The following is a 14,899-nucleotide window of genomic DNA, read 5'->3' on the forward strand; positions in this document are numbered from 1 at the left end:
ATCTTGAAACTCTGGGAAATGATATCCCTCATTAATCTTAGGTGAGAATTTCAATATTAACAAAAGTTCCCACTTTTCATAAAGAAAATTTTTACCTATCCTATTTTTAATGGTTCAAATTCATGTTTTCTATAGTTGGAATAGCTCAGTAATGATAATATTAAAATTTGTTTTAATGAATTTTCCTATTTTCTTTCCAATTGTTATGTTTTCAAATGATTCTGACAAATCTTTGTTCGTTATCAGTTTGTATAGTTTCAGGATTTCCCCGTAGAAATCATGTAAAAGCTAAACTCTACTATATTTGTTCCTTCAAAAAAATGGTTTTAATATTGTTATAGAATTCTAATTTCAATGATAATATTACTAAATTCAACTAATGTTTGAGTCAGGATCTAAACCTGGCAACATAAAAGGAAAAAGGTCTAGAATAAACCTTATAATTAATTAAGCGAAGCATCTGTGGGTTTCCCCAGATATTAGAAGGGGCCTTAGAAGAAATCAATATTAGTAAATTGATGCTTAACTGAAGTTCAATTTCCTTGCCCAAGGAGAATATTTGCATGCCAAGTCTGCAGAGGTTGGAATGATATTTTAAGCTTCCTGTTATTATTACATTAACAATCGTGATCTTGTTAGTAATTTTTTCATGCAAAAGGACCATATCTCAGAGTATAATTGAAGCTAAAATGGTCTGAGTGGATGACCTGAGGCCTTTCCTCAGGATTTAGGAATGAAGACTTAAAGACAGTCAACGTAGAAAACACTCTGGAAATTACAAATAATACAATTATTACAATAACAAAAATAAGACAAGACCTTTTGGGCCCTGCAACAAAGGCAGATTTCCCATGAACTAAAGGAAGCTGAAGTTTTAGGGCCACTCACTTATATGGGTCCCTCCCTATAGAATGTGCTAGGTGGGTTGGAAGCCAGGTTGTATTTAGAAGCATTTCTAGGTAAGTATTCCTTATGAATTCCCTGAAGAGACCTTGGAAAAAAAGGAATCTGAATCAAGCCCACAGTAACCTGTTGTAATATTTTTCTCATTCCAAATAAATGTTCACTCTTGTACCAACTTTCATGTCCGTAATTTTTTTTCTTACAGAGGGTCCCCCAGATTGTACATTTCAGGCCCATATAGTATAGAACCATGCCTGGACTCCAAGCATCTTGAATGCAGAGACTGTACCTATTTTGTTTCCAGTGGTACCTATAGATGCCCAGAGAAAAGCCTGACACAGAATACTTGCTGAATGAGTGCCCAGTATGGGTCAGCTAGTCAGCTGGTCACCTGACACACATTGTCGATAGTACAGCCCCTACAAGGCAGATTTAATTTTTACCATTTTAGAGAAGAAACTGAGGTTCACAGAGGCTGGACATTGGTGAAGCTAGGATTTGAACCCAGGCCTTTCTGGTCACTTTACTAAACCATCCTGCTTTCTATATGTCCGACTAGTTCTAAATTTTGAAGCACTTGGGGACCATCTGACATGAACCACAACATACTCTTTTAAAATTATATTTTCTTCCTGCTGTACTTGATTATAATTGATTAAAAGAACTGAACGGTCATAGAATGAAGGTATTGTATCCCACTCTTCCATGCTGAGAGGAAAATATCTATGTATGTGAAATTCAGTATCACCTAGAAAGGTCATGGAAAAAATTTGGAGTTTTCAGAAAACCATGTAGCTGTCCAAGTGCCTGGCCCAGCATGGAACATGTCTGTATAATTCCCTGGGCTCCTTTCCTAGAACCAGCAAAGTTGGCATTAGATATTGTCCTCATTGGTGTCAGAAGCTAAATGAATCCTGAGGGACCACTTCTACACTTGACCGTCTTGATTGAGGATTGAGATCTTTACACCATTGTGAATGTTAGACCAAGAGGGCAGGGATGCTGTGGTTGTATAGCATTCAGCGCAGCACCATTTTCAAACAAATCATAATTAAATGGTCATTAAAGATTAGTGATTTTCATGATCAAATAAACAGTGATTAAATTACAGAACCATAGAAAATCAATAGTGTAAATAGTAATAAGAACCAACATGTATCCAGGGCCAGATATGCTGAGCACTGTTCTAAGTGCTTCCCATGTACTATCTCATTTAATCTTTATTTAGGAGAATTAAGGTAGGTACAATTAGCATTCCCACTTTAGAGGCGAGGAGACCAATGGATGGGGAGGTTAAATGACTTGTCTAGTTTCAGAAACCAAGTCAAGCCCACACTGTGTTTCTCCAAGTTCTGGGCTCTTGCCTGCTAACTAGAGGTAGGGGATGGACCTTACAGGTCACTTGATCCAATCTGCAAATATCTTCTATATAGATGAGATGCTGAAGCCCAAGATGTAAGTGACTTGCCCAATGTCTCAGTGGCAAAGCTAGGATTGGAACTGAGTCTTTCAGCTTTCTCCATCACTGTCATTTCCAGGACATTACATGCATTAAATTATATGCCTTTGAAGCATACTTTTATGCCTTAGACCCAAAGGTGATTGAACAGGCTGAGACAATGCTAGGGGTATGTAACAGACAAGGCACAAAAACAAGGACCAGTACACTGTGAAACCCATGGGACAGTTTTTGGGTGCCAGTAACACTGTAAGGAAAGAGGCAAACTGGGAGTCGTGGTTTTGATTATACCTTCATCCAGCCTCACCAGCCGGGGCACCATATCAGTACCTAATCAAACAGTGAATTCATTAGCATTACCTTCTGTTTATTTTTTTTTTTCCCTTAGAGAAATCATACACGTTAGCAAAAGCAAATTTCAATAAATCATTTTATCTTTTTCCTTTAACCTACGGCTATTTTATCTTTTTCTTCACTCTCCATTCATTCACATTGATTAATTGCTTAAATTCAAGTCTACAAATACTTATTTAACAAATACAAGGCACCTTGGTGGGCATTTAGAAAAAACATTAACAAGATAACTCCTGCCTTCAGATGAAGTATAACTTCTTTTTTTTTTTATGTTTTATTTATTTTTGAGAGAGTGCAAGCAGGGGAGGGGCAGAGAGAGAAAGACAGAGGATCAGAAGCGGGCTCTGTGCTGACAGCAGCGAGCCTGATGTGGGGCTTGAACTCACTAACCATGAGATCATGACCTGAGCAGAAGTCAGACGCTCAACGGACTGAGCCACCCAGGTGCCCTGAAGTATAACTTCTAATAGGAAAGAGAAGTACTGAAATAAGTAGATAAAAGCAGTATACTTTTGGGGTGCCTGGGTGGCATAGTTGGTTGGGCATCCAACTTAGGCTCAGGTCATGATCTCACGGTTAGTGGGTTTGAGCCCTGAATCCGGCTCTGTGCTGACAACTCAGAGCCTAGAGCCTGCTTCAGGTTCTGTGTCTCCCTCTCTCACTATCCCTCCCCTACTCGTGCTCTGCTGCTCTCTCTCTCTCTCTCTCAAAAGTAAATAAACATTAAAAAAAAGCAGTATACTTTTGCATTTCAATTAATCAGAAATGATAACTGAAACTTAGTATAATAATATGATTCCAATTTTGTGAAAAAAATGTGACTTTACATATGTGTTTATATACACCTGGAAAAGTAGGTGGATAATGAGCAAGCTGCTAGCAGTTGTTACTTCTGGGGGGTGGGGGTTTAGGGTATAAGAGGAGACTTTCCATTTTTGACTTTGACTTCTGTCTTTCTGTATTGTTTGAATGTTTTGCAGTAAAAATGCATTATATTTCTAAAGTCAAGAGACTTTAAAAGTCATTTAAAAAGTCAAGAGAATTGGTTGAAACAAATGGTTTCTGTCAGTGTATTTAATTGCTCTAAGCTATTACTCTAGTTTCTCCAAAGTTCCAAAACTCTCATGGGAAAAACCGAAACTTATAAAAAGTTCAGTTATTCTGGATTTTATTATCTATTAAATAATGCCTTTTTACTCCATAATAATAAATGTTGATATTCAAAGGTAAGAGCAGAAGACATACAATATATACGTGATTAACATGAAAGAAGAACTGAGAGCAGTAAACCTCAGCCCCCTTTTTTTTAAGACTCAGTCACATAATCAAGATATGACACTATGAAGAACCCATCAATATACTCTCCAAAATACTAAAAGATTTGGTTTTCCCCAGCCTCAAGACTTCCCCCAAACATTTTCAGGCAGATCACCCAGAAACCACTTTAATTACTTCTGTGATTCACTCTTGACTGGTTAGTAAGTTTGGGAGTTCTGATCTATTCTTAGCATTCCTACTGCTTTTCGGCGACGGAATCGCTAATGTCTGTTTAATGACCCTCTTTTCTTTTAACATAGACTAAATGACTTGTCAGTTTTCTCAGTAAGATTTTTTACACTAATGCAAAGCTTTCCTTGGTTCATTTTTTCCATCATATCCAGCACTGTTTCGATCGCTTACAGTATTTTCTGATCTCTGGCTTCCTTTTCCATGTATGAGAGTGTTCACATCAAACCAAGCTGTTTAAATATGATCACAATGTTATTCTCTGAACATTTATAATTACATTTACTTAAACTCTTGTTAATCATTCACTGAACTATAACTTTTTCTACTGAACGATTAGAGAAAGTAAATATTGGGGCGCCTGGGTGGCTCAGTCAGTTAAGCGACCGACTTCGGCTCAGGTCATGATCTTGTGGTCTGTGAGTTCGAGCCCCGCGTCAGGTTCTGTGTTGACAGCCTGGAGCCTGCTTCGGATTCTGTGTCTCCCTCTCTCTGTGCCCCTCCTCTGCTCACACTCTGTCTCTCTCTTTTTCTTTCAAAAATAAAAATAAACATTTAAAATAAAAAGTAAATATTGCTCTCTTGAAGATTTTAGAATACCAATTGTCTTCTACAAATAGGTATTTTTACATGACTCCTATCTGACAATGGTATTTTGAGTATAGAAGCTGTCTTTGGCAATTCTTATGTACAAGCAGTTTTCATCTTTGTATTCAAATTTGATTAGAAATGCCTGTAAGAATGCCAGTCTTAACTTGTTTGATCATTATTTCCTCTATTTTGTTAGAAGTGTCTTAGACGCTAATGGAGATGAGTTGGGATTATCGTATAGGTACTATGCATTAGCTAATTAAATGAATAATTGTGTTAAAATGTATTAAACTGTACGAGGTGCCTGGGAGGCTCAGACGGTTAAGTGTCCAACTTTGGCCCAGGTCATGATCTCACAGCTCATGAGTTCGAGCCCCGTGACTGTGCTGACAGCTCAGAGCCTGGAGCCTGCTTGGGGTTCTGTGTATGTCTGCCTCTCTGCCCCTCCCCTGCTCGTACTCTGTCTCTCTGTCTCTCTCAAAAATGAATAAACATTAAAAAAATTTTTTATTAAACTTCAAATGGTTTTGCCAAGGGCACACACATGTGATTTAACATTACTTCAATGGGACACTAAAGTTTTGAGCAAATAAAACATTAAAATCATGGAAACACATGGAAAACCTTATGGTTAATGTATGAATCAGGGATAAATTGTTCATAGATTTTGTGGACAAATAAAATATGTGGATGGATGGTTCTGGTCTTTAAAAAGGCAAAGTGAAGTTAAATATCTGTGAGTCAGCATCAACGCAAGTGACTGCCATGGGTTTTAAGACTATAAATTGTTCTTTTCCATTGAAGCTAGGTAGCTGATCCATGTCATTAAACCTTGTTAGCTTGGATTCAGATGGATAAGATTTGAATTTTGGTTCTGTCAACTATTACGGAGTAAAAATCACATACAACCTCAGAGAAACTTCTCTGGGCTTCCGCGTCATCAACTGTAAAATGACTATAAGAGTACCTACCTGGCAGAGTTGACGTACAAATCAAATGAGACAACGTATGAAAAGTACCTAGTATAGTTTCAGACACTACGGTAGGTATGCGGTATTCTTCTTATAATAATGATTAAGAATAGTATGATAGAGCAGTGCCTGGGTGGCTCAGTCAGTTAAATACCTGACTCTTGGTTTTGGCTCAGGTCGTGATCTCACGGTTCATGGGTTTGAGCCCTACATGGGACTCTGTGCTGACAGTATGGAGCCTGCTTGGGATTCTCTCTCTCTCTCTCTCTCTCTCTCTCTCTCTCCCTCTCTCTTTCTCTCTCCCTCTCTCCCCCCCCCCCCCCCCCGTCTCTCTGCTCCTCACCCACTCTCTCTCAAAATAAATTAACAAACTTAAAAAAAAAAAAAAGAATAGTATGATAGAGGGGCACCTGGGTGGTTCAGTCAGTCAAACATCCAAATTCAGCTCAGGTCATGATCTCATGGTTCGTGAATTTGAGCCCCACGTTGGGCTCTGCGCTGACAGTGAGAAGCCTGCTTGGGATTCTCTCTCTCCCTGTCTCTCAAAATATGTAAATAAACTTAAAAAAAATAGTAAGATAGAATGTCAAAAACTTATCTGCAATAATTGTCTTAATTCTCCACTTTACTGTAAGAATTAAGACCAACCTCTTCCCCCATTCCTGTGTCCTTTTTTTTGTTCATTTTGTGTGGGACAGGTAAGTGGTGGAAGGTAGCAAGTAACAAGGCTTTTTTCTTTTTAACCTTTTTTTCTGTCCTTCATTGACAGAAAACTTTGGGCTGGTCTTTTAACCATAGATTTAGCAAAAATTAAATAAAAAAATTTTTTTAATGTTTATTTACTTTTGAGAGAGAGAGAGATAGAGGGCGAGTGGGGGAGGGGCAGAGAGAGAGAGGGAGACACAGAATCTGAAGCAGGCTCCAGGTTCCGAGCTGTCAGCACAGAGCCCGAGTTGGGACTCGAACTCATGAGCTATGAGATCATGACCTGAGCTGAAGTTGGATGCTTAATGGACTGAGCCACCCAGGCGCCCCCAAAATTACTTTTGGTATTTTGTTGTCTTGTAACCCAACTTTAACAAGGGAGTTTTTAAACATTCCTTTATTTTTCTCATGGAAATAAATCATTTCAGATGATCATTAGAGATTTTGTTTCTATCTGACCAACATAAGCTAAAGAAGGCTCCTGCTAGTATTTCCATTTCAAAATATCACACTTAGCCTTCAAGATATTGGTGGGGGTTTGGGCAGAAGAGGCTTAAAAGTGACATTTTTATCTGTTTAAATGTGCCTGTGAAACACTGCAGCTTTCTTGTTCAAGAAAGTAGTTGCCGTGTTCTGTTGGAAAGAAGGCTTAGTTATTAATCGTGTGAATGGTGGCCTTTCATAGCTGTTTTTTGAGTTTTAACACTAAATTTTGGTTAAGAAGTGTATTATATAAAGATAATTGTTGTCTTTTAAAATATAAAATAATCTCTTTACTAATAGTGGAAATTTCATAACATATAAAAATAGAAGAATATAGTGAACCCTCATGAGCACATCACTCAGCTTTAAGTGTCACCAATATTCTGCAGCTTGTTTCAAGGTGGGCTTTTAATGTAAAATTTTTTTTGATGTTCATTTATTTATTTATTTATTTTTTTAATTTTTTTTTCAACTTTTTTTTTTTTAATTTATTTTTGGGACAGAGAGAGACAGAGCATGAACGGGGGAGGGGCAGAGAGAGAGAGAGGGAGACACAGAATCAGAAACAGGCTCCAGGCTCCGAGCCATCAGCCCAGAGCCTGACGCGGGGCTCGAACTCACGGACCGCGAGATCGTGACCTGGCTGAAGTCGGACGCTTAACCGACTGCGCCACCCAGGCGCCCCCATTTATTTATTTTTGAGAGATACAGAGAGAGCAGGGCAGGGGCGGAGAGAGATGGAGACAGAGAATCCCAAGTAGTATCCACACTGTCAGCACAGAGCCTGATGTGGGGCTCGAACTCACGAGTTGTGAGATCATGACCTGAGCCCAAACCAAGAGTCAGAGACTTAACCAACTGAGCCACCCAGGCTCCCTTGATGTAAAATTTTTAATAGAAACAAGCATAGATAATTGATTTGCATATTCTGAAAAGACTATGTATTTATGCCAGAATCCGTATTGTTGTGTGTGTATGCATGTGCGTGTGGTGTGTGTGTGTGTGTGTGTGTGTGTGTGTGGTGTGTTTGTGTGTCTGAAATCAACTTTTATTCAATTGCAATTTTAAATCCTTTCTGGGAAAAAAAAATCCTTTCTGGAACAAGGTAGATCTTCCTTAAATAGAAAATAATCAGTTGAATTATTTATTGATACCCAATGCATACCCAGCCTTGTATGAACTTCTCTGAGGGAACAATGGCCAAGAAATGCTAAGACAATGTTCCTCAAAGAGGTAGAAAAATAGGGACTAAATCAAATCTTATCCCAGGCTCAGAAACAAGTAGGTGAGGCCTTGACCTCCAGCAGAGTTTCCCAACATTTCTTGTCCTGAAAGCCTCTTTCATAGTATTAAGCAATCTCTTGAACCCCTGAGGATTTTAAAAAATAATTTCATCATTTCTGTGTAATATACAAAAAAGTGTTGACATACATTTTATTTTATATAAGCCTATTTTATTAAAAATTGTGTTGGAAAGTATCTCAATTCTGTATCTCAAGGCCAAAGTTGAGTTAATTCTTGAAGGAAATTACATTGAACTTGTATCAAACTCAGCTGCTTTGATTCAGCAAGCCACAACAGTTAAAAAAAAAAGGATATCAGAAAATCTGGGGATAGTATCTATGTTTCTGAAAAAGGAACAGTTCAGCAGACTGATGAATAAGATCTAAGTTGTCCAGCTACAGAAATAGCAAGATGTCGGATGATTTTTCAGACTTATTTGTAGTATTTTAAAGATGCAATAAAAGCTGTATTGGTTGGAGCTTTTTCTTAAAGCAATAACATAAAAAAAGAAAGTTTATTTTAAATAAATTGAAAATATTCAAAAATAAATTACAAATATTTAAGATGCTCATGTACATAAACATAAATTTTGGCATTTTCCCATTTAATAATCATACATTATTCAAATTATTTTAATTACACAAGAAAAAGCATTTTATGTCACATTTTTAAATGGCACACTCTGTTTGGTTTTAGGACCAAATGTATTACAGTGGTATTTTCCAAGTCTGGTACACCTACCTCTTTTTGTATGGGAGGTGACATTAGGTGTAACAAAGAAGAAAGTTTTTTGTTTTCAATGTTACATATTTATTTGAAGGGCATTTGAAAATACTTATCTCATGTATAGTAAGAATAAATTTTTCTTTCAAAATAAGCATTTTAAGGAAAAACATTTTAGTAAATAATAGTACATGTGGCACTTGGATATGCAAACAAACAAACAAAAAACAAGCAAAAAAAAAAAAAGCCAACATGAAGTGATACACAAAAAAACAAACTTTGTGAAACAAGATGTTGTGGCATCAAAAGTGGATGAAAGTTGCTTACGTAACGTTTGAATTCTTGAATTTTGCTTTTCAAAAAGTACATTTAATGTTTTGTTTGTAAATAACTATGTAAGAGAAATGGTCTGGGGCAGTTTTTACAAGTATTTCGCAAGTAATGCAAAGCTAGTAGAGATAGTCTCTATTCTCAATGTGTGAAAAGCCAAACTAGACATAAATTAATATAGAGTGTATGTGTGCAACTTACAGTTCTGGTGAAAATCATGAAGCGATTTTATGTCCCTCATACTAATTATATTTCAACGTCCTTGCTCTTTCTGCTTTATGTTTTTAACCAATTGTCTATTACAGGTTTACGGTAGAAGGAAAGGAGAAGAATTTTGCCTCCCACATGTTGGGGACATTTGACAATGTCTGGAGACAAATTTGGTGTCACAACCCTGAGGACAAGGGTACTACTGTCATCTCTCTAGTGGGTAGAGGCCAGGGATACTGCTAAACATTCTACAAAGCACACGAAAGCCCACCACAAGAATTATTTGGCCCCAAATGTCAATAGCACTGAGGTTGAGAAATTGAAAGATAAAAATTTAAGGCAATGAAGTCAAAACTATCATGGAAGCTATTTTGTGGAGTAGTAAACTGAATGACTTGCCATCTTATGAGCAAAGTCATCTTCCCCAACCTCTGGGCATGTTTACTCAGAAGTTCTAGATGTTCCCTTTTAAGGGGAAGAGGGACCTACAAATTTAAATTATTATGCATATTTATTGACTTAAAAGTAGAAAGAAAACAGACACCTTAACCATCTTTACTCATGTGAAACCTTGAAGCTTTGCTGATCTGAGGGATGAGAGCAATAGGCCACACAGGCTGGGATCCGTCTCTGGGACTTTAAAAATTGAACTTGAAAGAGAGAAATCTTTCCTCTACAAAGGAGAGAATGATGCCGAACCCCAAGAAGAGAAGGTTGTGAGAGATCCGAGACAAAGGGCTTCTGACAGTGTCCTCATTACTGGATCCATTCATCCCTGTGATTTGGTTACTGGGCCAGGAAATTGCTCATTTTGGCTTAAGTCAACTTGAATTAGGTTTCTGTCACTCACAACCAAAAAGTCCTGACTGATATACCAGTGGATTAACATAGACAATATTTCAAGAATTAGTAATAATGCAACAAAATACGAGTTTTGAACTTGACATTGGCTCTTTGATTACAAGGTTTAAGAAAGAAATCCTAAACTACTCACTCAAAAAACATTTCTACCTCGCATGTACCTAATCCTAATATTCTGTGTTGGGTGCTAGAAACACAAAGACAAATAAAGAATAGCCTCTCCTTTCAAGGAGCTCTCAGGCTCCTTGGGGAGACAGAAGAGTACCACATGCTATGAGTGCTACGGTAGCAGCAAGCACATCTTACTATGGGAGCCCTTAGAAGGGACAACAACCTTAGCAGGTCAAGAATAATTTAGAGGTGGTGACTGCCTAAACTGAGTCTTGAAGGACATTAGATGGGTAAAGTAGAGAGTACAAAGGGCATTCTCACTGGATAGAATGCTAGTAAAGGCTGAATGGGGAGGACTAGTAAGGTACAATCAAAACACTCCTAGTGTATTATCGTGGAGCATGGGGTGGGAGGGGTTGGCGTTAGTGATGGAGACGGGAGAGTGGCCAGGAAGGACGCGGGAATGCAGGCCAGGGGTTGGATGTCTTGGTGGAAAATCAGGACGTTAATCCTAAAAGCTTTGGGGAGCCACTTCCTAGATTTTATGCAGGGGTGCAGCATGATGCATGTTGGAAATAATCACTCTGTGGTAAAACAGGGATAATAACAGGTATCTGGCAAGGTTGCTGCCGAAGTTATACATAATATTTAAAGCCATGACTACCATGCTTAGAGATGGTCAGTCAAAAGACGTACTCTCTTTCTTTTCCAAATATTGTCCAAAACTCAGAATGGAGCGTCCATTAGTAGGTGTGATTACGACAGATTTTTACCCAAGGCTTAGGCTCACTCTAAGGTAATCACCAAATCTGCAATGAAGTTGGAATTTAAATTCCAGGTCAGTCTCAGGACTGACTAGGCCATTCAGGTTCCCTCTAAACCAGGACAATGCAGACTGAAATGGAGTTTCCAATGTTATTCTGGGACTAGAAAACCCCAACAGCCACAGTGAAATCTTTTCAAAGTCTGAGGAGTAGGAAATAAAACGATCTATAACCACCCATGAATTTACTTTCATATTAGGCTTTTTAAAAACTCAGTGAGATGTGTTAACTTGGACTAAAAACTAATCCTCAGGAATACTTCTGGGTCACAGATGGCTGAGTAAGGAAGAAATACTTCATTGCAACATAAAATATCAAATTAATCTTTTTCACGTTAAAGGAAGAACAGAGAAGGAACAGTGGAAAAAATGAGTTCACCTCAGGCTACCAAACCATTGCAAGATTTCTCTCTGGAGCTATATGTCACTGGGTTATGAAGCATATTTCACTTTCTGACTGATTTCAAAGGACCTCTTACCCTCCTTATTTAAGTCAGTGATTTAGAAATTTTAAAGAGATAGAAGAAATTATTTGGAAAACACAATAATTAAAAAATGTAATCCCTCAATTTAAAACAATGAAATTTATTTCACTACCAGAGAGTGCTGATTTTGTGTTTAAGGCAGACTTTGTCTCAAATTAGGGGAAAATGAAAAACATCTGAAAATACAGCATTTTATATGCTAAGTTTGTAAGCAATGCCTGTTTGTTAGTTACAACTTTTCCTGTGTATTTTTTATCAGATAGCCAGTTTTTAAGGCCTTAAATTAACCACCAAAACAGATTTTTCATGAAAATTCCAATTGTTAACATTTTCCAGGCAAACCGAAAACTTTTCAACAACTGAGAACATTTTTCTTTATAAACAAGTTAAATAATCATATGTGTGCCTGTATTTGTGTAGAAAACTTTAAAAAGACTATATAAGAAACCATCAACAGTAGCTTCCTCAAGGTTTAGATTGCCAGGTGGAGAGGGAGAGACGAATTTAACTTTTTTCACTTTATAAACTTTGGTACAATCTGATGTTTCTTAATCTTCACAAGCATATAGTATACATGAATGTTTAAATTTTAATAATTTAAAGAACTAGATAAAAGGAATATTTTTCTAACTTATATATGCATAATCTTCATAGTTAATAGCTGTAAGTCTTCTCCCCTTGAAGGTCTTTTTTGCCAAATCACAGTATAGCCTCACAGTAATGTTCTATATACAACCCTAACCAAAGATTTGTAAATGATCTTGAAATCATAATGCAATCAGTTTACTGCCAAGGCAGATGCAACAGAACTATAGTATGACACACATATATAATAGCCCAGAAAGTTCAAAAAGATAAGAAGGGTGGGCAGATATTTTTGTAAGCGCAAATTTAGACACAGAGTAATTTTATGTTCCTAAATATTTTTCTACTTCTATATATTTCACATTTGATTGTTAAAAATCAAAATACTTCTCCTAGCACATTATTAAACACTATTAACAAAGTTGTTTTCATTTTTAAAATGTAACAGGTGTCCAGAGTAATTTATTTTTCCCAAGGAACCCATTTGACTCAAAAAGTTAAACCTGATTCTAGATGTTAGCCTCAATGTGAGGTGAAGTCTCTTCAAAATCTCCGAAAGATTACGCTTTTAAAAACATTCTTAATGAAAACATTTCGTGTTTAATTATGTTGTCATTTATAAATTAATTCATTTAATCCCACTAAGCTTCAGTTTCCTCATCTTTAAAATGTGAATACTAATAGGACCTTGTTCATGAAGTTATCACAAGGATTAAATGTGATAATGCATGCAGAATGCTTAATATGGTCTGTGGTACAGAGTAAGCATCCAACCAATATTTGCTATTTTTTGCTTACATTTTCAGCATTGTTTTAGTAATTTTCAGATTTCCCAATGTTAACTGTAGCTTTTAAAACATACTGAGTAGAGCATAGTCTTCCCAGTTTTTATATTACTAGTTTAATTTTAACTCTTAGAACAGTTAACCTCATCTTTTCTGTAACACAGATAAAACCACTGTGAAGTGCATTTGTCTCAATTCCTGTATTTAATATGTGTCAGTTAGCTAACCTGTATTTAGCTTATTATTGCTAGGTATCACTAAGAATAGCAATACTAACAACAAATATTTATTGGAAATGGTCATGCCTTAAAAGAATCCTGAAATGGTTGCATATTTTCAGAAAAGGTTTCAGCATTTAGATTTCTAAAGTACTGGTTTTTCATAGAATGAAAGTGAACTCATATTCTCACACTGTATACTTGCAGATTTTGAGTTAAAACGTTTTTAAAGGGCGACATTTAGGGAAAATAATCAGCTTAATCCATTACTAAGAGCCTAAATAAATAAAACACGACCTTAAATATGAAATTTGAGGATAGAACTTGTGAGTTAGGCTAAAATTAGTTGAATTGATATTAATGAAAAGAATTAAACAGGAGATACATTTCTTAGTGATTCTCTTTAACTCCTGCTCCTTAACATTCTGAAGCTATAACATGAAGCCAGCAGTACAGTACCTTGATGAGGTTGTGTCCCACAGAGTAGACAGCTGCTAAGTTTCCCTTCTCTCCAGGCGCATGCAGACCTGTCCCATACCCATGCCAAGCAACTAGATATGGATTATGAATTGTAATCCAATATTTGACACGGTCCCCAAACGTCTGGAAACAGTAGGTGGCATAGTCATTGAAAATATCTATTATGGTTTCATTTTTCCACCCCCCATATTTTTCTTGTAGGGCCAAAGGCAAATCCCAATGATACAAAGTAACTATCGGTTGAATGTTTCTAAGTACTAGGGCATCGAGAAGAGCATTGTAATACTGGAGACCTTTCGCATTGGCAACTGCTGCTGTTCCATCGGGGAAAAGCCTTGGCCAGGAAATCGAAAATTGATAAAAAGAAACTCCAATAAAATCCAGGGCTGATAAGTCTTTTTCCAGAAAAATGTAACTGTCACTGGAACTGTTCGTGTCGTTGACATTTTTAAGGTGTGTTTGAATGAAATGATCCCATATAGAGGGTCCTTTTCCATCTGTCTTCCAATTCCCTTCCACTTGAAATGCTCCAGTCCCAACACCCCAAAAAAAGTTTTTAGGAAAAGTGTCATAGAGAAACAGCTGACTTTCATTTACCGGGCTAAAATGAGGATTTTTAGACCACACAGCTCTGCCGTCTCCAGAGAATCCAGTAACAGCTCGCAGGAGAATAAATGCTGACAGGATAGCAGATCTTTGCAGTCCCCGGTTGCACATTGTTTCCCGATAGTGTATGTTTCTTTCATCGGTGCTGAAGAAAAAAAAAAAAAAAAAAAAAAAATCCATTCATTCCCTGGAGATCCAGCCGCACAGCCGGACTTCATTTGCCACTAACTGCTCGCCTGTCTTATCAACGCTTCAGTAAAAGCTTGTGATTGTAAACCTCTGTCAATGATTAGCTTGAACTGTGCGACTTAGGAGGGGCCACGGAGAGCAACGTAATTTGAGGGAGGTGGCTCTCCTACGCTCCCCAACACATTTCATTCTCTCTTACTATGGGAAAGATTATATGAAAACACATCACTGACCGTA

General features: G+C 37.2%; 1 protein-coding gene across 1 annotated transcript in view; it reads right to left on the reverse strand.

Moving 5' to 3' along the window:
• The window catches only part of KLB (klotho beta), a 33,158-nt gene extending 18,467 nt beyond the window's left edge, over positions 1-14,691 (reverse strand). The window contains 2 exon segments of the mRNA XM_007098872.3: positions 13,847-14,626; positions 14,629-14,691. Coding sequence (XP_007098934.2) covers positions 13,847-14,626; positions 14,629-14,691 — 843 coding nt within the window.
• Between the last annotated feature and the right edge of the window lie 208 nt (positions 14,692-14,899).

This window comes from Panthera tigris, chromosome B1 (assembly GCF_018350195.1).
Source record: "Panthera tigris isolate Pti1 chromosome B1, P.tigris_Pti1_mat1.1, whole genome shotgun sequence".
NCBI lineage: Eukaryota > Metazoa > Chordata > Mammalia > Carnivora > Felidae > Panthera > Panthera tigris.